The sequence below is a fragment of the Apodemus sylvaticus genome, chromosome 3, assembly GCF_947179515.1.
Source record: "Apodemus sylvaticus chromosome 3, mApoSyl1.1, whole genome shotgun sequence".
Classification (NCBI taxonomy): Eukaryota; Metazoa; Chordata; class Mammalia; order Rodentia; family Muridae; genus Apodemus; species Apodemus sylvaticus.
In genome coordinates, this window is record NC_067474.1 from 86,223,176 (window position 1) to 86,248,743 (window position 25,568).

The 25,568-nt window shown below is 37.5% G+C and overlaps 1 protein-coding gene across 1 annotated transcript in view; it reads left to right on the plus strand.

Moving 5' to 3' along the window:
* The window catches only part of Frmd3 (FERM domain containing 3), a 207,214-nt gene that overhangs the window by 36,493 nt on the left and 145,153 nt on the right, over positions 1 to 25,568 (plus strand). The window contains exon 2 of the mRNA XM_052176669.1: positions 15,556 to 15,660. Within this exon, the coding sequence (XP_052032629.1) occupies positions 15,556 to 15,660 (105 nt within the window). The remainder of the gene's footprint in view (positions 1 to 15,555; positions 15,661 to 25,568) is intronic.

The following is a 25,568-nucleotide window of genomic DNA, read 5'->3' on the forward strand; positions in this document are numbered from 1 at the left end:
AACAACTGGATCTCATGGAGGCACTTCCCCAACTGAAACTCCTTTCTCTGTGATAACTCCAGCCTGTGTCAAGTTGACACATGAAACTAGCCAGTACAACACCCAATTTCTGTGAGAACACATTCCACTGAAGAAAATAGGCATATTCTGAATGTGAATAAATCTACTGCCTAACTTTTTGAGTTTCATTCTTCTGCTAATTCTAGCTTTGTTGTTTAATTTTGTTGTGAGTTTATTGTTAGGTTTTCTTTATTCTCTATACTTTCTTTTCAGTCACTCAATACACTCCACAAAAGTTCCCATCAAACTCTTTATACACTGTCTTTTGGGAACAAAGCCTTTTTCTTCCTGTTACAATTCTGCAATTGGTATGTTAATACATAACTGCAGGCTGGGCACAGTGGCCAGGCTTTTAATTCCAGCACTCAAGAGGCAGAGATCTCTGTGAGCTCAAGGCAAACTTGATCAACAGAGACTTCCAGGATGGCTGGTGCAACATAGAAAAACCTTGTCTGGAAAAACAAAAGCAACAGCAACAATCTTAATAGCAACAAGAAACCAACAACTTCTACAGGACCTGCTCTCATAGCAGAGTGCCCATGTCCAGAGGATAAGGGTCTCATCCCCTGACTTCACAAGCAGTTGGTGAGCCATCATGACCAGCTTCATATTGATCTGAAAGGTTCTGATCTCTTGGACAGAGGCTCACCCCTCTGTTTCTTGACTATAATACAGAAAATATAATATGGAAAAGCAATGGGAAACTTTTCATTTTGTATTTTCTAAGAGTCTCACAAACGAAGAAATAGTTTTTCTGACCATGTTGACCTTGAACAGCACTCAAAGCCACAGTCACATGTCATCCATCTGTATTCACATTTTGTTCTTAACGCTTTTTGGGAGGTGTTGCTGTTAACACCTCACTGTTTCCAGTAAATGGTCTTACAGCTAATCATCTTAGGAACACATAAGTTTCTCTGCATCAGGCCATGGATGGGCAACAAAGAAATAGGGGACATGGTTATAAACTGAAACCAAGCATCCAGCTTAATTTCGTTTATTATATCATGAATACAAATTTACATAAGACTGTTTACATTTTTATCTTCAAAGATTAGTAAATTCTGAAGAGTTCGAATACACAGAATGACACATAAAGTTTCAGCTAGCTCTTATAGTTAATCTTTCAAAAGCAGTCAGCAGCCATGTTGTTTGAACAGTTTCCAGCCACAAGTATCACAGTGTTTTGTGTACAAAACAGAACATGTTACTAAATTTGTTTTAGCAAATTTACCATCAGTTTTGCTGGCCCGCTTTTCAGCTATACCTGTGTGTTATTCCAGCCTGATTGGTTACTAATCAACTGTATTTGGCCTGAGGCTTTCTTTCATTGTTTTCCCTGGGTGAGAAGTTTGAGTACAATAAGCAGAAAAGCAAATTTGCATTAGCTTCAATAATAGTTGGACATCATGACATCTATTTACATTCATATTAATAGTTTAACAATGTGAACACAAAGCCTTCATTTCTCTGCACATTAGATTTTAGCCAATGTGTTTCAGATTGTGGCAGTAGTTATAGGCTGTATGTCCTTGTCTGTTACCTAGAGGCAAGAGAAAGTAAGAAAGTTTCGAGTCTCAGCTAGAACCCAGTACTGCCCCCATTGTTTTTTTTTTTTTGTCTGTCTGACCATGGAGACATACCTTAGCATTCACTGTATTAGTTGCCTTGCTCATAAGACAAAATTCTGATATAATATGACATAAAATTTGACTAAGAAGAGACTTACCCAATAAATGTAAAGTACTTAGTATTAAAAAAAAAAGTAAGAAAGTTTCAAGTTTGTTGAAACTCTTTGAGAAAGTAAACAAACTATACTTAAATCCCTAATAAGTAGCTTCATATGCTATGTTGTACGTGCTTTCTTGAACCCAACAGTCAAGAGAAGGAGAATTATCTTTAGATCAATATAGCCTGTGCCCTGGAGATAGGGATGGGTCCTAGTTCTTTTAGACTATAATGTGAGTTTGCATATCAGTAATCATGCACATAATTGCACAATAGTGGGATGCCATTAGCAGAGACATAGGAGTATTGGTTCCTGGGCAGCCATCCAATGACTTCCTTAGAGTACTTAGCATTTTTTGAAAACACAAAGTTTGCCTTTTCTAGATATTATGTTCTGTTTTGTAGCCCAGTGTTCATTCCTGTCTGTGTCCAAATTCTAATAGCTACCATGGAATAATATTAACTAAATCGGTAGATCATTAGGAGATTAAAGGTGTAGTCTGTGAAAGCAGTTAATGGCATATACTAAGTGCTTAATTAAATAAGTGTAGGATTCTATTATTGTATTTTTACCTTCATTCCTGATGGTAACTATTCCAAACTCTTAGCTTTGGGTTAGAATCATTCTTTTGAGTATTGTCCCTTTTTAGACTTAACCAACATTTAAAAAGTATCAAAATGCCTTAGATTGGAGCTTTAGGAATTGAAAATTAAGGAGTTTTTTGGAAAAAAAACATTGTTAATATAGGGCATTTTTTTATATTTATTTTATTTTTAGGCTAGAGCAATTAGACAACATAAGGAGGTCAAGGGGATACAAGTTGGAAAGAAAGAAGTCAAATTATCACTATTTGCAGATGACATAATATTATAATTAAGTGACCCAAAAAACTCCAACAGAGAACTCCTATAGCTGATAAACAACTTCAGCAAAGTGGCTGGTTACAAAATCAACTCAAGCAAATCAGTTGCCTTCCTATACTCAAAAGATAAGCAGGCTGAAAGGAAGTTAGGGAAATGACACCCTTCACAATAGCCACATGCAATAAAAAGTATCTTCGTGTGACTCTAACCAAACAAGTGAAAGATCTATAGGACAAGAACTTCAGGTCTCTGAAGAAGGACTCAGAAAATGGAAAAATCTTCCCTGCTTGTGGATTGGCAGGATTAATATAGTTAAAATGGCCATCTTGCCAAAAGCAATCTACAGATTCAATGCAATCCCCATCAAAATCCCAACTCAGTTCTTCACAGAGTTAGAAAAAGCAATTCTCAAATTTATCTGGAATAACAAAAATCCCAGGATAGCTAAAACTATTCTCAACAGTAAAAAACTTCTGGGGTAATCAGTATCCCACACCTCAAGCCATACTACAGAGAAATAGTGTTAAAAACTACATGGTATTGGCACAGTGACAGGCAAGTGGACCAGTGGAATAGAATTGAAGACCCAGAAATGAATCCACACATCTATGGTCACTTGATCTTCAACAAAGGAATGGAAAACATCCAATGAAAAAAAGATAGCTTTTTCAACAAATGGTGCTGGTTCAACTGGAGGTCAGCATGCAGAAGAATGCGAATTGATCCATTCTTATCTCCATGTACTAAACTCCACTCCAAGTGGATCAAGGACCTCCAGATAAAACCAGACACAGTGAAACTAATAGAAAAGAAACTGGGGAAAAATATGTAAATGAGCCTTAAAATAACCTGTTGGGTGTAGATCTGGAAATTATTATAATTGCTATCCATTTACCCAGGAAAAACTCAGCTTCAAGATTTCCTGATTTGATGAAAGCTTTTCAGCTAATAAGTGGCAGAAACAAGACTTGACTGAAGTAACTTGTTTATTTGTTTTTGATCTTATGTTTGGAATGGTGAGGTGATATGTAATTTTTTTGAGAAATAATCCAGTTTGTGTTCATAAAATTCAGCTTCTTTGAGGCATTGAGGAAGTAAAACTTAACCCATGAGAGAATAACAAGTTCTGTAGTCAATCTGTGTTCAATAGAAGTGTCTGCTTACTCTAGTCCATGTGAAGGGTGCTTCAAAAAACGACCATATCATCATAAGTAAATATCTTGCTATTACAGCTAGAGTGTTTTTGCAACAATTCATATGTTTCTGTTTTCTGCCTCCTGAGTCCTAAGATCATAGGCATTTACCACCACTCTTGAGTATAGAGTGGTGTACTCTATTTTATTTACTGAACATCTGCTTGTTACCCATCCTTAAATTTATTATTATAATTATTATTTGATTTCTGAATCAGAGACTTTGTATATAATGTAATCTAGTCTAGAGCTATGTAGTTCTGATGTTTCACTATGTAGTCCATGATGAGCCAGAATTTACAATCCTCTTGAGTAGAGGAGTTTTAATGCAGCAATATGGCTATATTGGCAAGGGATCACATACTAAGATATGATACAGCTAGGATGCACACAAGACATATACCTTTTATCCTAGATAGTGCATCTACTTGAGGGGCAGACAAAGTAATAATCAGAGAAAGATTTGATAGAATGAATCAGAGACAGGCTGTACACAACTCTCATGAGTGCAGACAGGAACGAGAGGCTACACACAGAGCAGTGATGGAAAGAGAATTCAGTTCAACTCTGCTCAATTCAGTTCAGAGAATTAAGGTCAGTGCAGTTGAGTACAATTCAGAGCAGAACAGTTGAGTCCACAGGCAGTCTTTCCAAGCAGAACAATTTGATCAGAAGTCAAGAGAAGACAGAGGGGAGCCTGAGCCAGAACAGCTGGGTTGAATCAGACAGCCAAAGTTTACAAAGAGCTTAGAAGAGTGAGATTATTCAGCAATAAGTCTCAGAGGCAGAAACATTCTAGGCCTACACTAGCAGATGGAAGGTACAGAAACTAGAAGTTTCTGGGCCTAGATCCTAGGAACAGTGAGATGGAAACCCTCTGGGCTCAGGCCAAGACATGTAGTCTCACAGCTTGGGCACAGCTCTAATCAACATCATCACATCATCTGAGAAAAATAAAAACAACATTTATATTTGCACTACTACATAAGCATCTGCCTCTGAACCACTGGGATGACAGGTAAACCCAAATTACCATAAAATAGGGAATAACTTACCAAACAGACTAGGTAATAAATTCAGAGAAACTAAGTGACTGTTTTCTTCTCTCAAGATGATTATCAAAAGAATCCAACTGGAATATTATTGCCATGTTAGAATGGGCTAGAAAGGGGAGCTAATTCATGGGCAGCCATTCTAAGTGAGATGTCCAATCGCGTATCATTAGCCATTGAGCTGTTATTTACCACCCTTGGACTGCAGAAAGGGATTCTGTTTACACTCTTGGTGCAAGGGCAAAAGAATTAGGCCTTTCATTAACAAAAGTTTCCTGTTTCTCTGCTCAAACACATATTCGTTTTATACAAGGACTAATTAATTGGCATTTCAATACCACACAGATAAAATTCGGACCCACTTTATTTTGTCTTTTAAGATACCCCAAATTGGTGTCACTGGCCTTGAAAACCAGTGAGGCCTCCCCACTTCCTGGTGCGTGTGGCAGGATACCATTAAGATGAGCAAATATGTTGTGTGAAGGTGGAAAAGAAAGAAAAACAGAGTGGAACATGCATTGAGGAGGGAAGCAGAACTGGAGACGAAGGATCAGGCTGATGCGCGTGGCCTCTGTTGCCATCTTAGGCCAAGGTGGTATCTGTATCCATGCTGCCACAGAGGGCCATGTCTGACTCTACAGTCCTCCTGCGGCCAGGAGCCATTTTCACAGCCTGTGCTGTCACCAGAAACCACATAGAAGCCCATGATCCATGCTCCCACTAACTGTAAAAAATAAGGAAGTTACTTCTTTTTTGTCATCTTTTATTAGATATTTTCTTTATTTACATTTCAAATGTTAGCCCCTTTTCCAGTTTCCCCTCCTAAAATCTCTATGTCACCCCTCCCCCTGCTTATATGTGGGTGTTCCCCCACCCATGCACCCATTTCTGCTTCCCCGTACTGGCATTCCCCTACACTGGGGCATCAAGCTGTCACAAGACCAAGGGTGTCTCCTCTCATTGATGTCTGACAAGACCATCCTTTGCTACATATGCGGATGGAATCGTGTGTACTCTTTGCTTGGTGGTTTAGTCCCTGGGAGCTCTGGGGAGTCTGGTTGGTTGATATTGTTGTTCCTCCTATGGGGTTGCAAACTCCCTTCAGCTCCTTCAATCCTTTCTCTAACTCCTCCATCAGGGACCCTGGGCTCAGTTCAATGGTTGGCTGTGAGCAACCTCCTCTGTATTTGTCAGACTCTGGCAGAGCCTCTCAGGAGACAGTTATATCAGGCTCCTGTCAGCAAGCACTTGGTACTTTAGCACACATAGTTGAGAAAAAGGGACATGGGAAGCTTCTGTGACAACGTCTACCTACTCCCCTTAAAAAAAAAAATAACAGCCTAAACAGTAAGCTATCGAAGAGAGTTAATTCTTTTAAACGTGTACTAAGGATGCTGAGTTAGTTCTCCACAATTGATGGTTTCTGTCAGGAGTACAGAAGGGAAGTAGTATTCAGTTCTATTTAAAGGGCAAGCCACTGAGGGTTTGACTATGTTCCTGTGAATATGCAGATAAAACAAATTGACCTTTTTTTTTTAACTTTCCTTAATTTAAACTTAATTTTTAAATTTATTTTAGTGGAGAGAGGCTATTAGCATTCAGGCAATTCTGCTTGCCTGCCTCAGGGACTTAGCAATTACTTACATCATGACCTGCCACAACCACCAGCTTCTCTAGGGGTGTGCAGACAGATAAAAGGGTTGCCTGGCACCCCAACTCTCCCTTTCTCTCCTTCTCACCACATACCTTTTTCTCTGCTCTCATGCCTCTGCCTGGTCAGTCTGCCTGTCTACATGTCCACTGGCCTGCTTCTACCCTTTCCCAGGTACCCACTGCTATCCATTCTCCCAGTAAACCCCCTTTATACCAGATCTGTTACACAGCATAATTACTCTGTGGCTTACACCACCAGGGCCCAAATTATATTTCATAACAAAAGTCACAAGAAAGTCAGGGTATGGACATGGAAGGACTTGAAAATGAGTATGAACAGGGTGTGCAATGTAAAATTCTGAAAGAATCAATAAAATATCATGTTGAGAAAAAGATACCCCAAATTAGGCCAAGTACTCTCCCATACTCAATGCAAGTTGCAGATCTGCATATATACACTGAGAGCTGTCCCACAGATCAGGAAGAGAATCTGGAAAAAACACCTAGTTCATTCACATTTGGAGGCTTTTGAATTAAAGTTCCAACATGAAACTAAATATGGTGCCACTTTGGATCAGAGTAAACATTTTCTGGAATGGGTTCTACAATGATTTTCCCCATCTGTTGTGAAGCAATTACAATAGAAAACACATTAAAAATAAATGTCTAATTTTACTGAGGATTATAAAAAGCAATTTGTATTATAACATAGACCATGGGAAACCTGTATAATAGCATTGCTTAAAGATTTTTTAAAACAATATTTTACTTGTATTTATATTGTTTTGGTACAATACACATGTCTTAAGGACCTTCAGCCCCACTGGGATGACCTGCTTTTATAGAAATTACTTCATTTAAACTATGCATTTATATTTATGAACTGAATTATATGTATATTAGGCAGTAAATAATATTATAGCTTATTATGAATTTTTTCAGGCATTCTTGCTGTTTTTTTACCTTCACCTCATCTTCTTCTGTATTAATCTATCTCCTTTTCCATATTTAGAGACCCCTACCCATTTTTCCCATTTCCCCCATCAGACCACTTGTACCCTGCTAGCCCCTTTTCTGTTACTCATCTATCTTCCCTCCCAGCAATGGCCCACTTTTATTTACCTGGTTTTTGTTGTTACTCCAGAATAGGTATTCACATGTGAAGATTTTGAAATCTAAATCTCAGGTGAAAAAACATGAAACACTTGTATTTCCCGGTCTGAGTTATATCATTCAATATATCACTCAATAGTTCCCTGATTTCAGTAGGATTGCTTTAAGTTTCCCTCCATTTAGGTTGGTGTGAGCATGTATTGTATAGGCATACATTTTTCAAAATATACTTTTAAGAAGGGCTCTTAAATGTTTTAACCTCCCATCTAGCCCACCACCTACCAGAAGTAGTGGAAAACAAAGGCCACTAGGACACAAGGAAGTAAATCTCTTTAGATGTAGTTCTTTGGAACAAATCTAATCTGCAGTGTCAGGATATCAGCAGTTCAGTTCACAGCAATCAGCAGCAGCAGCTTGATCCCCTTGCAAACACCATCAGGGTACCAGCAGTCCAGGTCAGTAGTGTGAGGATAGCAAACACAACTCAGCAGTGGTGGCACGACACAGAAGAAATGGCCAGCTTCAGCCAAATAAGCAGGAGTAACCAGGACTAGCAGGAACCTCATGAGCAGTTCTCTGCTGTGCCTCTCTCAATGAAGTGAAGATCAACAAAGACAAAGACCAGAGACCAATGAAGTAAAACTAGCTATGCAAGTTCCCTCCCCCATCACTGTCCAATGAGTTCTATTTATACTCTATTCAAACGCTACATGCCTTGCCTCAGCAAAACTCTATGTGAGTCTATCTTAGCAAAACTCTGTGTGTGTTTGTATCAGCTGAAATATCCAGAAACTTCCCCTTCACTCTGCCAATCAGCCCACGTCTGCAGAAGTGGCAAAAAGGCAGTAAAACACCTTCAGAAGTTTTTTTGTTGTGTTTCTTTCTATGAAGTTACAACAATAATGTAACAATGATGACCATTAAGAAATGGCAAGGTGTACAAATACCATCCAGCATCATCCACTGTCTATTGGGTTGTTTATATTCCTTAACATCATGTATCCTTTTACATGTTTCATTAGCAAAATATCCTTTTACTTGTGTCTACTTCAGGAAAACATTCTTACGTGTCTGCTTTGGCAAAACATCCTTTTACCTGTGTGCTCCATGAAAACATCATTTGACATAAGTGGCTCTACAAAGAAACAAGAAGTTTCCATTTCAATACTGTTCATATTACGTTGAACTGTGTTACCTCTACTCCTCTCTCCAGGAATTTTCTCCGGAAAGCATGCTGGATTCTCTCAAAGGTTTTTTTCCTGCATAAGTCCATTTATGTAGTGCGCTGATGCATTCATGGTAATTCCTAAATTTCAGGAATACAGACAACTTGTTCATAGTAAATAATCTTTTTATGTATGTCTCTATTTGGAAAGTATTTTATAAATAATATATGTTCATCAGGGATATTAGTCTATAGTATCATATTTATTGTGTCTTTATCAGATTTTTATATTAGACTTTTATAATCTTACTTTAATAGAAGGGTTTTGTGAGTCCCTCTCCCTCTCCTCTTTTTCCCTCTCCCTCTCCCTCTCCTCCCTCTCCCTCTCCCTCTCCTCCCTTCTCCCTCTCCTCCCTCTCCCTCTCCTCCCTCTCCCTCTCCCTCTCCTCCCTCTCCCTCTCCCTCTCCTCCCTCTCCCTCTCCCTCTCCTCCCTCTCCCTCTCCTCTTTTTCCCTCTCCCTCTCCCTCTCCTCCCTCTCCCTCTCCTCTTTTTCCCTCTCCCTCTCCCTCTCCTCCCTCTCCCTCTCCTCCCTTCTCCCTCTCCTCCCTTCTCCCTCTCCTCCCTCTCCCTCTCCTTCCCCTCCCTCTCCCTCTCCTCCCTCTCCCTCTCCTTCCCCTCCCTCTCCCTTCCCCCTCCCTCTCCCTTCCCTCTCCCCTCCCCCTCCCCTTCCTTTCCTCCTCCCTTTCCCTTTCCCTCTCCCTCTCCCTTTCTCTCTCCACATGAACCTAAAGCTTGTTTTGTAGCTGGAAGAATTTTTAATTATTATTTCAATCTCCAGATTTGTTATAGGTCTGTTTATGTTCTGTACTTCTTGGTTTAATTATATTGATTTAGCAGAATTTAAAAATTTATTCTCCTTTATTGTTTTCTAGCTTAATTGAATACAGGTTTATAAGGTATTTCATACTAATATTCTGAGTTTTCTTTTCGTCTCTTGTAGTGTTTTCCTGTTTAGTTCTCATTCTGATGACTGGTTCCTGTCTTTCATTCTTTCAGTTAATTCCTTTAAAAGTCTGTTAATCTTAAAGAGATAAATTGTAGATTCATTAATTCTTTGTTTTGTTTTCTTTTTTTTCCTATTTCACTAATTTCTACTCAATTTATTATTTAAACTGTCAATTTGGTTCAGACTTGTTTTTATTTTTGCAGATTCTTGAATTACCTCATTAAGTTATCTTATTTTGCTCTGTCTGGTATTTTTGTTGTTATTGTTGTCTGTTTGTTTGTTTTAATGCACACAGTCAAATGTTGTGTATATACCAACAGTTTGCTCAGGAGGACTTTTCCTGTGTTCCATGCCGGGGTTGTGGTGCTGTGTTTTCATTTTCATTTAGTTCCTGGAAAACTTTTCTTTTTTGTTTCTTCTTTGTTTCTTCTTCTTTTTTTTTTTTTTTGTTTCTTTCTGCTGTGCATCATTCACAACTGAATTATCTAATCTCAAAAAGCTATGTATTTACAAAAGATTTGTTTGCCGCTAATTTTGTGGGTTTTTTGGCATCATACTCAGATAGAAGACATTTACTTAATGTTTTTTTATTTTTAGAGATTTATTTCATGTCCCAATATGTAGTCTGTTTTAGGGAAGCTTCAATGTGTTTGGTTGGAAGGTTTCATAGCTTACTGTTAATTCCATTTTGTGTAAAATATCATTTAATTCCAAAGTTTCTGTATAACTTTTATCTAGATGAATTATCTATTAGGAAAAGTTGGAAATTGAAATCACTATTTCTGGTTGATATTACTGTGTGTTTTTAAATCCAGTAGTAGTACATGATTTATAAAATAGGGTACAGTTTGACTCATATTTACATTCATGTTTAGACAGTAAGGCTATCTTCATTAACTATTTCCTTGATTAGAATAACGTGGCTTTCTTTATCTATTCTGATTAGGGTGAGGTCTATTTTGTGAAACATTAGGATAAAGATTTCTCCTTGCTTTCTGGACCCATTTAACAGGAGTCTGTTGTTCCTCCTTCACCTCTAAGATGGTCCTTCTTTTTAAAGCTAAGATGTTTTTCTTATACACAATAGAGTAGATTTTATTTTGATCCATTTAGCTAAACTTGTCCTTTCACTGAACAATTGAGGCAATTGATACTTAATGTTGTTATGAAAATATGTGTGTTAACTGTGGTTATTGTGATATTATTCTCTATATTATGTAGTGTTTTAGTAAATGTAGATTAGTGATTCTTTATACGGTCTAAGTATCCCTTTCTTCAGCCTAAAATAATGCTTCCTGCATTTTCTTTAGTTGTTTCTTGTTGGATATAAATTCTTTTAGAGAATTTTTATCATGGAGAGGTTTTTTTTCTTCTTCAACCACATGGGATGGTTTCCTAATTTGGGGGACATTTTCTTCTATGACTCCTATTCATTAACTTGAGATTCTTGCCTCTCATATACACAAATAATTCACAAGTTTGGTCTTTTCATGGTGTTTTGCCATTCTTGTTTATTCTTTTTATAAATTTTTTCCATATTCTTTGCTTATTTAGTTTACATCTACTACTTATTTGCGTCTGGATATTCTATCTGGTACATAATGCATTTTACTTATTAGATTTCTTTTGAGTATTACAGTAGAGTTACTGGGTTTTTTAATTCCATCTTCATTTGAGATTGAATCCTTTTCTATGTTTCTGTCTTTGTTCTTTCTATGTATTTGTTCACTTAAAGTATTCTTTAATTTCATTGAACTGTTTCTTTGTTTCTTTTTTAAACTCTTTGAAATCTTTGATGAAGTTTATGTTTGTTCTCCTAAGTTTTGTGGTTCATGAAGATAATTCTCACTGGAAGAAATTTCTACAGGACTGACTGTCTTTTTGGTTGGTTGCTTAGCTAGTTGGCTCATTTATTGTGCATGGATTGGGACAGTAGTCCTGTGATGAGTCATGTAACTTGTGGTTTTCCAATGAGTATTGTGCATGTGTACTTCTTGTATAGTTCTGTGTCTGACATGAAAGCAGGTTTGTGTATAACAGAGGATGTACAGAATGAGTTTGACCTAAAGCTTAGATATACCTTAGCTAAAATGAAATAAGGTGTATTAATAGGTATCTGGACTCGTATGCAGAATGTGCATGCCAGTCTAAGCCTGTAGTGTGAAGACAGATCTGACGCTTGGGGAGGCTGTATGGTTTTTAGGAACACAAGGATTCACTCTCTAGACTCTAGAGTAGCAATTGGCTGTCTGACAGGGTGCATACAGTGTGAAATGGACTTGTTCAGGAGCAACCTACAGTTGGCTTGCAGTCTAGTCAAAGATGACTTTTCTAGTCTGTGGTACTGAAAGTGTGACCCTAGCTATCTGGGAGGCTTATGTGTGTGTTTGGAAGAGGGGATCAAAAGGATTTACCCAGCTAGATCCTAGAGAAACATATGCCGAATGTGGTTGGATGGAAATGTTAGAAGTGGTATGGGAGCTGCACATCAGGGTGGTCAGTGTAGGAGGACAGGATCTAGCAAAAGCCTAGAGGTTGGTTGTTACATAGGCAGGGTTAGTACAAAAAAAAAAAAAAAGGCTGGGGCACTGGATGACTGGATGTAAGAACTGGGCTGGCTCTGGGAGCATGGGATGAGTAGAGTATTTGAAGGAGAGAAATAAAAGGGTTTACCCAGCTAGATCCTGATGAATGATGTAAAGAATCTGCATCCCTTTTGGAATCTCAATATGTCAGCCTGGCTGGCCTAGAACTTGATATATACACGAGGCTGGCCTTGAACTAACAGAGAGCATCCTGCTTTGGTCCACAGATTGCTGTGATTGAAGGCACATGTCAAGGCTTGAGTGAGAATGGGGCTCACAGATTAGCAAATTTGAATGTTCGGTTCCTAGTTGGGGAATTGCTTAAGGAAGAATTAAGAGGTGTGTCCTTGTTGGAAGAGATATCATTTGGGGTGGGATTTGAGGTTACAAAAGTCTATACCATGCCGAGTCTCAAGTCTCAATCTCCTTCTCTGTCTCTGTCTCTGTGTGTCTGTCTCTCTGTCTCTTCTCTGTCACTGTCTCTCTCTGTCTCTGTCTAGAATAAGATAGAAGCTCTCAACTACTGCTTCCCTGACTGCTCGTTCGCTTTCCTTCTCCCTGCCATGATATTCATGTACTTACCCTCTGAAACTGTAAACAAGCTTTCTATTAAAGGCTTTCTTTTAGGAGTTGCCTCGGTCATTGTGTCTTTACACAATAGAAAAGGAACTAAGATGACATGTATTTCCATGCTCAACTTAAAACTAATCACTACTATCTTGGAACAATGACTCATTTATCAAATTTTAAAATTTTTATTTATAGGTCACATTGCCCCTAAAGTATTCCATAGATCTGTCAGTAAATAAAACAAATTATTTTTTTAATATTCATATTTTATATTTGCTTATATATTTTATTTATTTATCATCTATATGAATATATAGAAAAAAGAAAGGAACAGCATAATGAAATACATTGTATATGTAAATATATAATTACTTATATAAATATTCATTATTATTTTTTTATTTGATATAATTTATTTACATTTCAAGTGATTTCCCCTTTTCTAGCCCCCCCCCACTCCCCGAAAGTCCCGTAAGCCCCCTTCTCTTCCCCTGTCCTCCCTCCCACCCCTTCCCAGTTCCCCGTTCTGGTTTTGCTGAATACTGTTTCACTGAGTCTTTCCAGAACCAGGGACCACCTGGTTTCTTCTTGTATCTCATTTGATGTGTGGATTATGTTTTGGGTATTCCAGTTTTCTAGGTTAATAACCACTTATTAGTGAGTGCATACCATGATTCACCTTTTGAGTCTGGGTTACCTCACTTAGTATGATGTTCTCTAGCTCCATCCATTTGCCTAAGAATTTCATGAATTCATTGTTTCTAATGGCTGAATAGTACTCCATTGTGTAGATATACCACATTTTTTGCATCCACTCTTCTGTTGAGGGATACCTGGGTTCTTTCCAGCATCTGGCAATTATAAATAGGGCTGCTATGAACATAGTAGAGCATGTATCCTTATTACATGGTGGGGAATCCTCTGGGTATATGCCCAGGAGTGGTATAGCAGGATCTTCTGGAAGTGAGGTGCCCAGTTTTCGGAGGAACCGCCAGACTGATTTCCAGAGTGGTTGTACCAATTTGCAACCCCACCAGCAGTGGAGGAGTGTTCCTCTTTCTCCACATCCTCTCCAACACCTGCTGTCTCCTGAATTTTTAATCTTAGCCATTCTGACTGGTGTAAGATGAAATCTTAGGGTTGTTTTGATTTGCATTTCCCTAATGACTAATGAAGTTGAGCATTTTTATTTTATACATATACATATATATGATATATCCTTTATCTGCTTTTGTATCACATTTATCCCACTGCCAAAAGACACCACTGAGACCAAAAGGACAATGGTTTGCTGGGAACTGAAGTTACATATACTAATGAGCTACCATGTAGGTGCTGGGAGCCATCTCTGGGTCTTTTACAGGAGCAACGAACAATCTTTATTGCTGAGACATCCCTCCAGTCCCTTGTTAGATTGAAGCATGCCCTTCTCTCTTGATTTATCATTCTTCTCAAACCAAATACATTGATTTTCACATTACTAGTGAGAGCCAGGATATTCTAATGCCTTTCAATGTGCATCAATCCCATTCAAACCATGAGTAGTCTCAAAATATTCCAGAAAGACAATGTGGTTGGGCAGAAAGCCATATTCCAAACCCAAGTACTGTGACTGAGATTCAACCTTGATCCATGCAAGTTGAGTGATCTTAAACAACTCAATGAATTCTTTTATAACTCAGTTTTCTCAGAAACCTGAATAAGTAAATAACCGAGACCATTTAGAGCAAAGAGTCAAAGGCACTGTAAATTTGCAAATTGTGGGTTTCTGGATGGTAGTAAAATACGAAATGTTTGCTCAGTTATAAATATCATAAAGAAAATTAAATGACCTATGATAGAATGAAACAGAACACACAAGATCACATTGTACCAATGCAGGACATTGCTGTGTAGCCTATTTATTCCACTTTTGGCTATTCTTGTGATTTCAAGTGTGAATATGTGTGCGCACATCTACAAGCACACATATGCATTTTTGTTGGCTTACTCTTGTGGTTTGCATGTCAGATTTCTCCTGTTGGCTACTGTGTTTGAACATTTGCTTTCTAGATAGTAGTGCTATTTTGAGAGTTTGTGGAACCTTTAGGATTTGAGACTTCACTGGCAGACATGGGTTCTGTGTTTGGAATTTGAGGTAGTTTTAGTGTGTCTGTTTTCCATGGCTGATTTTGATTTTGTTACTGTTGTTGATGGTGACTATGTTTTATTTCACCCTTCCATTTTCTCATTTTCTTGCTTGTGTACAAGTAGACTCACACTCCCTTGCCAGAACATAATATATCCCATACAACCATGATGAAACATAAGCCTTTCCTACTTTAAGTTGCTGCTTGTCACTTCAGTGGTCACAACAACCTAAAAGTTACTAGACTGCTCACTTTATAAAGTTTCTTGCTTGCTGAGGTTGTAATTAATGATATTGGAGACATTTAGGCCAATGTTTGAAGTGACTAAACCCATTGTTCTAAATACAGATCCCACTGGGTAAGTAAGGCCAACTGGGAATACACTGGGAATGCATGTGTGAGCTTTAGCTGTAACTTAAATATGTTTCCTTTACAGAGGGAAACGAAAGGGCAGTTCCTCATTGAATACATCTGCAACTACTATAGCTTGCTGGAGAAGGACTACTTTGGAATTCGATATGTAGACCCAGAGAAGCAAAGGGTAAGAGCCAATCTTGACCTTCAACCTATGGGGGTAAGGGAAGGCCCAGAATGCTGGGTACTGTGGCATCCTTTCCAGAAACTTTATGGTACCTTTATTTTAATGAATTATTGACCTGAGAAATAAAGTATCTGCTGGGTGTGTGACTGGAAGCTATAGGAAAATGAAAAAGCCATTCGGAAAGCTGGGTTCACATGAAGAAAAGTGGGAATGGCCCCATGTTCTTTGAATTTAGACTTTGTAAACCTTCTCAGAGTAGTTGCATAGAATCCAATTATAAGGAAATTCCACCACCATAAGAACTTACTGGCAGGCGTAGAGGAGAGACTTGGTAGAAATTGTGTTTCCTTATGGCATGATGAAAATGTTTGGAGTCTGGCATAGGTGAAACTTAGTCAACACAGTCAATACCATTGAAATGTACTTTTAAAAATGGTTCATTTCACATTATTTATAAGAGACTTTTGGGAAGATGGTGAATTTCTATTTGGAAGCAGGCAAGATAAGCCTGGAAATTTTCTATCAGCAATACATGAGTTTATTGGGGGGGGGGGGCGTCACTAGAAATCACAAAGTGCTTCCCTTCATACTGAGCAACATTGCCACAATAGTAAGCTTTCCAATCATGAACTGTGTATACAGTTATGGATGACAAATAATAGCAGAAGGCATTGAGCTTGTAGACTCCAGAAAAATGTGACTTAGAAACCCTACCTCTTATGGTTAGTAAGCTATTTGACCCAGCAAGTTATTTTGCTTGGTCCTCTGTTCCAATGGAAACAGTAAATGTAATAATTTCTTTTTTGACTCTTAAGAGAATTAGAATAGGTATATAAATGCTTGACACAGTATATATTGACTCTAAGTTACATGTTGTTCTCACTATAAATCAATGCTATTGTTTTTACAATTACTTTGATCTGGCTCGGTCCAGGTAAGTAATTAGAGACATGCTTAGTGCCTGCATAACATTCAAATATTTGTAACGTCTGTTAAAGGCTACTGTTAACAGTCTTTGTGATGAGTTATTTATTTACAGAAGCTAACCAATGAAGAGAAATAGGTAAGCTAGAGAAACAAAGTGTAATTATCTCTATTGTGTAGTTAGTAGTGGGTTACCTGTACTTCTCAGCCTCATTGATGGTAAAACATTATGGAATATTATTTTACCATCTTAATTCCATCATTTTTCTCAGCTAATGAGGGGAAATTCTTTCTGGAATATATATTTTAAACAAGTAACTGAATTTCATAACTCAAAATTCTATTATTATGGTTTCAAATGTAAAGTGTACTGGATCTCCCTTCATATTTTTGTACCTCACCTTCTACTCCAAATATAAGCAAAGAATCATGATATTATTCACCAGAGTTAATGCATACTCCAGCCACCAGCACAACCAAAGAAGAATTCGCCCACACCTAGGTTTTAGATGATTGGTTTATATTCTGGGTACTGGTACTTCCCCTTAATGTAAGCTAACACAGTCCTGAGCTTTTTATATAGCAAGAGATAGTAAACCTATTGCTATCTTATTAATAATGGGAAAGTATCTTGTCTGTATCAGAACAATTCACATTTTTACAAGCACCTTCAGGAGGACACAGAATGGAATAAACTATTGGGATGGTGGCAGAAAGCCAGATGGTATTATGTCCCACCACCTGCTCCTGCTATTGAAAGACTGCTTCCTGCTGCTTTCCTCGGGATAATTGTTTCCCAGATGCTCATCACTGAGAACAGGAAAGAAACCAAAGATTTAGGACAGCCCTGAACAGAACAAGATTTACTGTAAGCAGAAGTCTCTTCCTATGGATTTGCCTGCTTGATACATTTTTAAAGGTCAATGCAGGTTAAATATCATTATTTCAGAAGCCGGAGAGATTGCTCAGTAGTTTCACGTGCTTGCTACCCTTACAGAGAACTTGGGTTTCCAGCACCCACACTGAGCAGGCTACACCTGCACACAAGTCCAGCTTGCGGACATCCTGTGCTCATTTATTGCCTCTACAGACACCTACACTTACATAAACATACACGCAGAGACGCGCACATAAACATAATTTAACTTACAATGAATTATTTTAAAAATTACATTGTCTTGGATGCCTTATGGGATACATACAGATATCGTGTTCTCCTAAGAAGTCTTAATCACTGAAGCCACATAGAACAGAGTGAAGCCTTCAGCTCTTTATGCCATCAAAGATGGATCGTACCAAAAGGTCTAGGTGTGGTTCAAAGAATTAACGTTGCTATATTTTAGAAAATGATCAGAATACTTCAGTAGATAGAAGAACTTCAGTTTAACCATTATTAGACACAATGTAGATATTGGAACACCTGTTAGTATAATTAAAGTGGTGAGACTCTGAAAATGTTTGAAAATTTGAGTCAGGAGGAGCTAAAAAATCAGTTTAGGCCTCTGATATAATTGTTTAGAACCAATAAAATATTTTATTTCCTCAAACTCTGAGATGTAATTGTAGAGCTAAGGAACCGACTTTAAATGGAAGCTAAAGGGCACTCATATTTTGTGATATGGTCTAGAAAACAAAATTAAGAAGACCTAATTAAAGCAGACAGAAAGTTGAGGAAAACATGGCTTCTATAGACTCAGCCCCCAAGAAGACTTGACAGGCTCAAGGGCTATGGCTAGGAAATTTACCAGGTAACACTGGAAGGACTCAGTGAGTAATTTGTCCATTCCATTTGCCTCGTGTACAGCATTCTATCCCATATTTTCCTCATCTATAGGACAAATAGTACCTCTGTTCTTTTAATTAATCATTCATATTATCAATCTTATATAATTAATTTTAGAGTCCAGGTTTTAGAGTTTAAGTAGACCCTTGGCGTTATCTGGCCTTAGAATACTTAAGTAAATCTTACTGAATTTATATGGCGTGACATCTAATGTAATGCATTTTTAAATCATAAACCTGAATGAATTCCACAAGTTCCCTTTTTTTAATTTTGATTTATTTTTATTTATGTGTATATGTGTGCCCCTGTATGTACATATATGTACTACTTATATACTTGGTTTCAGATTCCCTAGAACTGGAGTTATAAGAAGCTGTGAGACACCATGTGGGTGCTGGGAACCAGACCTGGGTCTGCTGTTAGAGGAGCAAGTGCTCTTACAGAAGAATCATTTCCTCAGCACCCATATTTCCATTTTGATTGCTTGTTATTATCCTAATATAGTTTGTAGTAATCACAGATAATTCTTTTACAAGATACTATATTATTATGAGTTTAATTTTTTAGTGTATACTGTGTTATTGACTAAAATGGAAGCTAGAATGAAAGTATGTTTTCACAAGTTATATTTTAATTGAATACAATTATGAATATGAATTGATATATCATATTTTGGCTGATTTGACACTTGAAAAACAGTAGTGTTACAGAGGCCATACCTATACTAAATATATTCTCCTTCTAACTTTCTTAGGTGAATTATAAGGATATAGAGCTGTGTAGACTATTCTGAGCACTGTAGGCATCCCCATAAAGATGGAATACAGACTTGACAAATATTTAAATGGAGGTTTATGTTTTCCTAGCTTACCCTCAACATTTTGTACAACATTTTTTCCCTTAATTACCACTCCTTTTTAAGTTATTCAAGACTGTATGGCTAAAATAGTAAAAACCACTGCACCAAAGCAGTTTAAGTTTTTTTCTGTAGACTTCCAAAGAAATGGACAGTAAGTGACTTCTTATTTGTTCCTGTTTTACATTTGTTCTCATATGTTTTACAGAAATGACTGCAATACTTTTTACTTGTAGGGAAATGACAGAATGTTCTCCATTGCTTTATAATCCAGAAATCTGTTAAGGCCATATCCACTCAGATATTTGTGCCTTTGCAGCAGAGAGCAAAGGGCCCATAAATGGCACAATTTATGTGTATAACACCAGGACTTAGCTGCTTTGGGCATTGCCCTGGTGACATGAGAATTGGGTAACATTTTTCAGGGCCATGGTGGTAACTGTTTAGACGTTTGGATCCCGTTTATATATTTTTTTAATTTATTGATTTATTTATTTACACTTCAAATGATTTCCCCTTTTCTGGACCCCCACTCCCCAAAAGTCCCATCAGTCCCCTTCCCTCCCCCTGTTTTCCCACCCAACCCTTCCCACTTCCATGTTCTGATTTTGCTCTATACTGCTTCACTGAGTCTTTTCAGAACAAGGGGCCACTCCTCCGTTCTTCTTGTACCTCATTTGATGTGTGGATTATGTTTTGGGTATTCCAGTTTTCTAGGTTAATATCCACTTATTAGTGAGTGCATACCATGATTCACCTTTTGAGTCTGGATCACCTCACTTATTAAGAAGAAAGATTTATGGATTGCTGAATGTATGTCCCTGGGTTATACTTTTTCTACTTTACAGCATTAAGATGCTTGAGTAAGATAAGAGATAAGAGTGTAATTTATTATGTAATCATGAGCTAAATCCATGTCAACAGAAACCAAACATTTGAAGATAAATATGTGTTATAATATTTACTTTCTAAGCTGTTTTTAAAATTTTAGGATTCAGCAATTACCAAGTTAAAAATCAAACTGCTTATAAATTAGTTGCCCCTTCACATACCATCTTCCTTCCTAATAATCCAGATTAAAATGCGAGATAAGTGGAGACGAAATGATCTTATTATGTAAAATTGGTTATGAAAGTTATAAAGAAAGAAAAATAGAAAGATTTGGTGACACACTTATACTCCAGGGTCAGAGTGTGGATTGCAGTAGCACAGGATTCCACACTCAGTCTCCTACTCCCCATCCTGCATCCTTTCCTTCTGTCAGTACAGATAAGAAAATTACAATGTAGAAAGTTTTGATATTCTATCTGTATTTTCTTTATTCCGTTTTCTTCTATTTTTCCTATTTTATTTAATCTGCTTTCTGTCAAAAAGAATGTGTTCTAAGAAAGTTTTATGATATTTTCAGGTTTGATTTTGCTGATTCAAAAATATCTTTAATATTGGGACCTCTCAACAAGGCTTTCTTGTGTGGCCTTAAAAGAAGGACGTAAAGTAATATCTTAATATCATAACATTGGGCAAATCCTTTCTTTTATTTCACAGAGGAGCTGAGGAATCAGAGATAAGGCAAAGACATTTATATTCTTGCCTGAATCAATCACTATTTTAAAAAAGAAAACTGGCTTGCAGAAGGTAGGGTAAACTCTAGAGGTTACCCTACAGTAGATTCCAACAAACTAAGAAATAACTTTCCTAAAATGAGATCACTATTGTCTTAGTTAGATATCTGTTATGTCACAAATGCTATTATTAAAAGCCACTTGGTGTGGAAAAAGTTTATTTTAACTTATACTTGTAGTCCATCCTGAAGGGAATTCAGGGAAGGAACTCAAGGCAGTAACCTGGAGGCAAGAACTGACGCAGAAGCCATGGAGGAGCACTGCTTACTGGCTTGCTGTGTAGGCTATGTTCAGCTACATGACCTTTACCTCTGAGGATCCCTTATTCAAAAATGGCAATGTCCACAATATGTGAGCCCTCCTACCTCACTCATTAATAAAGAAATGCCATATAGACTGGTCCTCTTCCCAGGTAACTCTTCCTAGTGTCAATGTCAAAAAGTGCCAATGAGGACAACTGTATAACCCTGATCTCATCTATTGCTGATGATTGATTGGTACTTTCAAGTAACACTAATCAATAATCCTCTGTATTCCCATGTTCCCTCAGTTCATCTTGTAAACCAGTGGTAGGAATTTAGCTTCTGGGCATTTTATCATGGCTTTTATTCTGTAAGAGAATTAAAGAAATGAGGACTTCACCAGCCATGAATTCACATAAGTTTGCAGCTATTACTTTCTGACTTTCTTAAGGAATACTAGTTTTTAGGTATGAAATGGAATTATATATTTTTAAAACCAAAGTGTCATAAATTCCAGATAGCTAATGAATTTAAACAAAATAGGAAAAGTATCTTGGTCCATATCTAACTTCCAAGCAGATCACATAGTACAATATACTTTTACACATCTAGACCTCTAGTAAAAATAGAAGTTGCTGACATTTTTGGCCAGCTCTTAACTCTATTGGAAAGAGCAAGCAAAGGAAGGAAACAAAAGAAGAGAATGGAGAGACAAATGGCTGAAAACTGCCTGGCAAATGCATAAATAATGCCCTTAGGTGGAGGAGAATGAAAAGTGAGACAGGAAGGGGAAAGGGATCAATAACAAATGGATTCACTGAAAGCCACCACTGTACCAGCCAAGGAGAAAGACTGACCCTGAGTGCTGAGCTGAGCTTGACATTTTCTATTATGAGGATTTACTTCTTCATGCAGAAAAAAAAAATCACATGAAATTCACTTTCATCCTCTTAGTAGTCCTTAGTTTTCTCCTTTTTACATCTTATTTTTAATTTTTCATGAGATGTGCCCATACATGGAAAAACGTTAAAATTGAACTATCTCAGATAAAATGCTACATAAAAAGGTGAAGTTCTAAATTCCTTTAACCAACACACTTAAATGTTTGTTCCTCGCCCAAACTATTTACTCATCCACTGATATTACTTTAGTGTACTGCTTCTAAACGTTAAAGAACTGGTTTAGATGCCTATATTTGATCTTCAAATTTTGCACTGTTTTGTACTTTTTATTTTCAAAACAAATCATGCCAATCATGTGATAGATTATTCAAGATTTTCCAAAGTTTTCTCGATGCATTGTTCTCTTAGTATCTTAGTCATTATAGCATTGTTGCCTATAGTCTAAAGAACATTTTCATATAAGTAAGACAAATCTAAACAATATACCACTTACATATTAACAACATAGTTGCACCCTGAAACATTTTTCACATATGTTTCAAGAAAAACACTTATTTTATTTCATTCTAAACAAGGACAATTATTTCATAATGGTAGTTTGTACACTCAAGATCCTAAACCAAACTCCATCAACTTCTTTGTATGTTCCATGCATAATTTTGGATATTATCTGCCTTTGATAACAACATGCAAACTAAACTGACAAAGGAAAGTAATAACAAAAGGAATCAAGTGCAAACTGTTAGCACTATAAGCTCTCTGGAATGGTGTCTGTGGTATTGACACATTTGTTATGGCTATATACCCTTGGGTTGCTAACGGCTGCTACAGTTATACATTTTACAGTTTACTATTTTCATCCCGCACTATTTATAAAATTTTTGTATATGTTAGACATAAGGTTTTATCATATCAACACTCATTTGGAATCATCTAGAATATTAGCAAACTACAGCTTATTTACCTAATTTACTAATGATTGCCTTTGGTGGTATTTGTAACCTTCTATTAATTTATATAAAATTGAAATGAAAATCCTTGCTATAATGGCACATGGTCCACTATGTTCATAGCAGTCTTATTTATAATATCCAGAAGCTGGAAGGAACCCAGTTGCCCCTCAACAGAGGAATGGATACAGAAAATGTGGTACATTTAAGCAATGGAGTACTACTCAGCTATTAAAAACAATGACTTCATGAAATTCTTAGGTAAATGGAGGGAACTAGAAAATATTATTCTGAGTGAGGTAACCAATCACAAAAGAACATAATGCTATGCACTCATTAATAAGTGGATATTAGCCCCAAAGCTCAGAATATTCAAGATACAATTCACAGACCACATAAAGCTCAAGAAGAAGGAAGACCAAAGTGTGGATACTTTGGTCCATCTTAGAAGGGGGAACAAAATACTCACAGGAGGAAGTATAAAGACAAAGTGTAGAGCAGAGACTGAAGGAAAGGCCAGTCAAAGACTGCCCATCTGGGTATTTATCCCATATACAGTCACCAAACCCAGACAATATTATGGATGCTTGCTGACAGGAACCTGATATAGCTGTCTCCTGAGTGGTTCTGCCAGTGCCTGGCAAATACAGATGTGGATGTTTACAGCCAACCTTTGGACTGAGCACAGGGTCCCCAATGGAGGAGCTAGACAAAGGAGCCAAAGAGCTGAAGGGATTTGCATCCCCATAGCGGGAGCAACAATATGAACCAATGAGTACCCCCAGAGCTCCCAGGGACTAAACCATCTATTAATTGATACACATGGAAGGACCCATGGCTCCAGCAGCATATGTCGCAGAGGATGGCATTGTCAGACATCAATGGGAGGAGAGGCCTTCTTGGTCCTGTGAGGCTCTAAGCCCCAGTATAGGGGGATGCAAGGGTAGGGAGGTAGGAGTGGCTGCATGATGGGTAGGGAACACTCTCATAGCAGCAGGGGAAGGGAATAGGGAGTTTGCCGGGGAGGGGGGGGGGAGGGGAAAGGGAGGGGAGGGAAACCAGGAAAGGGGATAACATTTGAAATGTAAATAAAGAAAATATGTAATAAAAAATTTTAAAAACAGAAATTCCTTGCTATGGACTTCTTCGTTTACATGCATGAATTAGAGAATAATGAAATTGCTTAGCCATTGTTTTAACCACTATTAACAGATTAAGCTTAGCCCTCTTTGAAAACATGGTTTCCTATAATCCTTTGTAAGATGATTATTATGTTATTTTCCCTAAGTCTCTCTACCTTGTGATCAACCTTTTTGGAAAGAATAGTTGCCCTAAAAAAGCAAATATATATAATCAGTATGTAATCAAATGTAATAAACAGAACCTGAAAGGAAAGAAAATAGGAACTGATAAGAAACTGTGAGGTGTATTTCTTAAAGCAATGAAGAAACCAGCTTATTTAGAATAAATAATTTATTTAGGGCACAGATGGTAAGTACCTTGAAGGCATTCCTTAAATATTTCCTCTCCTATCCTTGGCATACATAATCCATCCCAAATGACATTTCATTCTCTTTGAGCCTTCATCCAGTACTAGCACCAACTTCACAGTACACAAAAGGCAACAGATTTATCAGTTCACTGAGTAAGAGAGACTTCAGAGCAATGGAATCAAATTCAGGAAGGCAAGTCTGGTACTTCAAGGGATACTAAGGAAAGAGAACATGGAAAAGTTATTTATATTTCAGTCTGTCAAACTGAGTAGTGGTTATCTTTATGAAACAATAATATGGGTAGACCTCTGATTCTTCTTATTTTTCTCACAAGCACAATTCTAAATTAATCTGCTTATTTCTCCCAAAGTGATTTAATCATAATGAAGTCTGTTTATTATTCACTTTCATACAGTCCACTGAAAGATGGTGCCGACCAACTATGCAAATTATGCATAAACAATAAAATCAAGGGCAACCGCAGCAAACCTTTGAAAGATTCTACTTTCTGCTTGAGAAGACTTTACAGATCTGACATATTAGATTGGAAACTACTGCGGAGAAACATCTTAAAAAATGCTCAACTTCATTAGTCATTAGGGAAATGCAAATCAAAACAACCCTAAGATTTCATCTTACACCAGTCAGAATGGCTAAGATTAAAAATTCAGGAGACAGCAGGTGTTGGAGAGGGTGTGGAGAAAGAGGAACACTCCTCCACTGCTGGTGGGGTTGCAAATTGGTACAACCACTCTGGAAATCAGTCTGGCGGTTCCTCCGAAAAATGGGCACCTCACTTCCAGAAGATCCTGCTATACCACTCCTGGGCATATATCCAGAGGATTCCCCACCATGTAATAAGGATACATGCTCTACTATGTTCATAGCAGCCCTATTTATAATTGCCAGATGCTGGAAAGAACCCAGGTATCCCTCAACAGAAGAGTGGATGCAAAAAATGTGGTATATCTACACAATGGAGTACTATTCAGCCATTAGAAACAATGAATTCATGAAATTCTTAGGCAAATGGACGGAGCTAGAGAACATCATACTAAGTGAGGTAACCCAGGCTCAAAAGGTGAATCATGGTATGCACTCACTAATAAGTGGTTGTTAACCTAGAAAACTGGAAT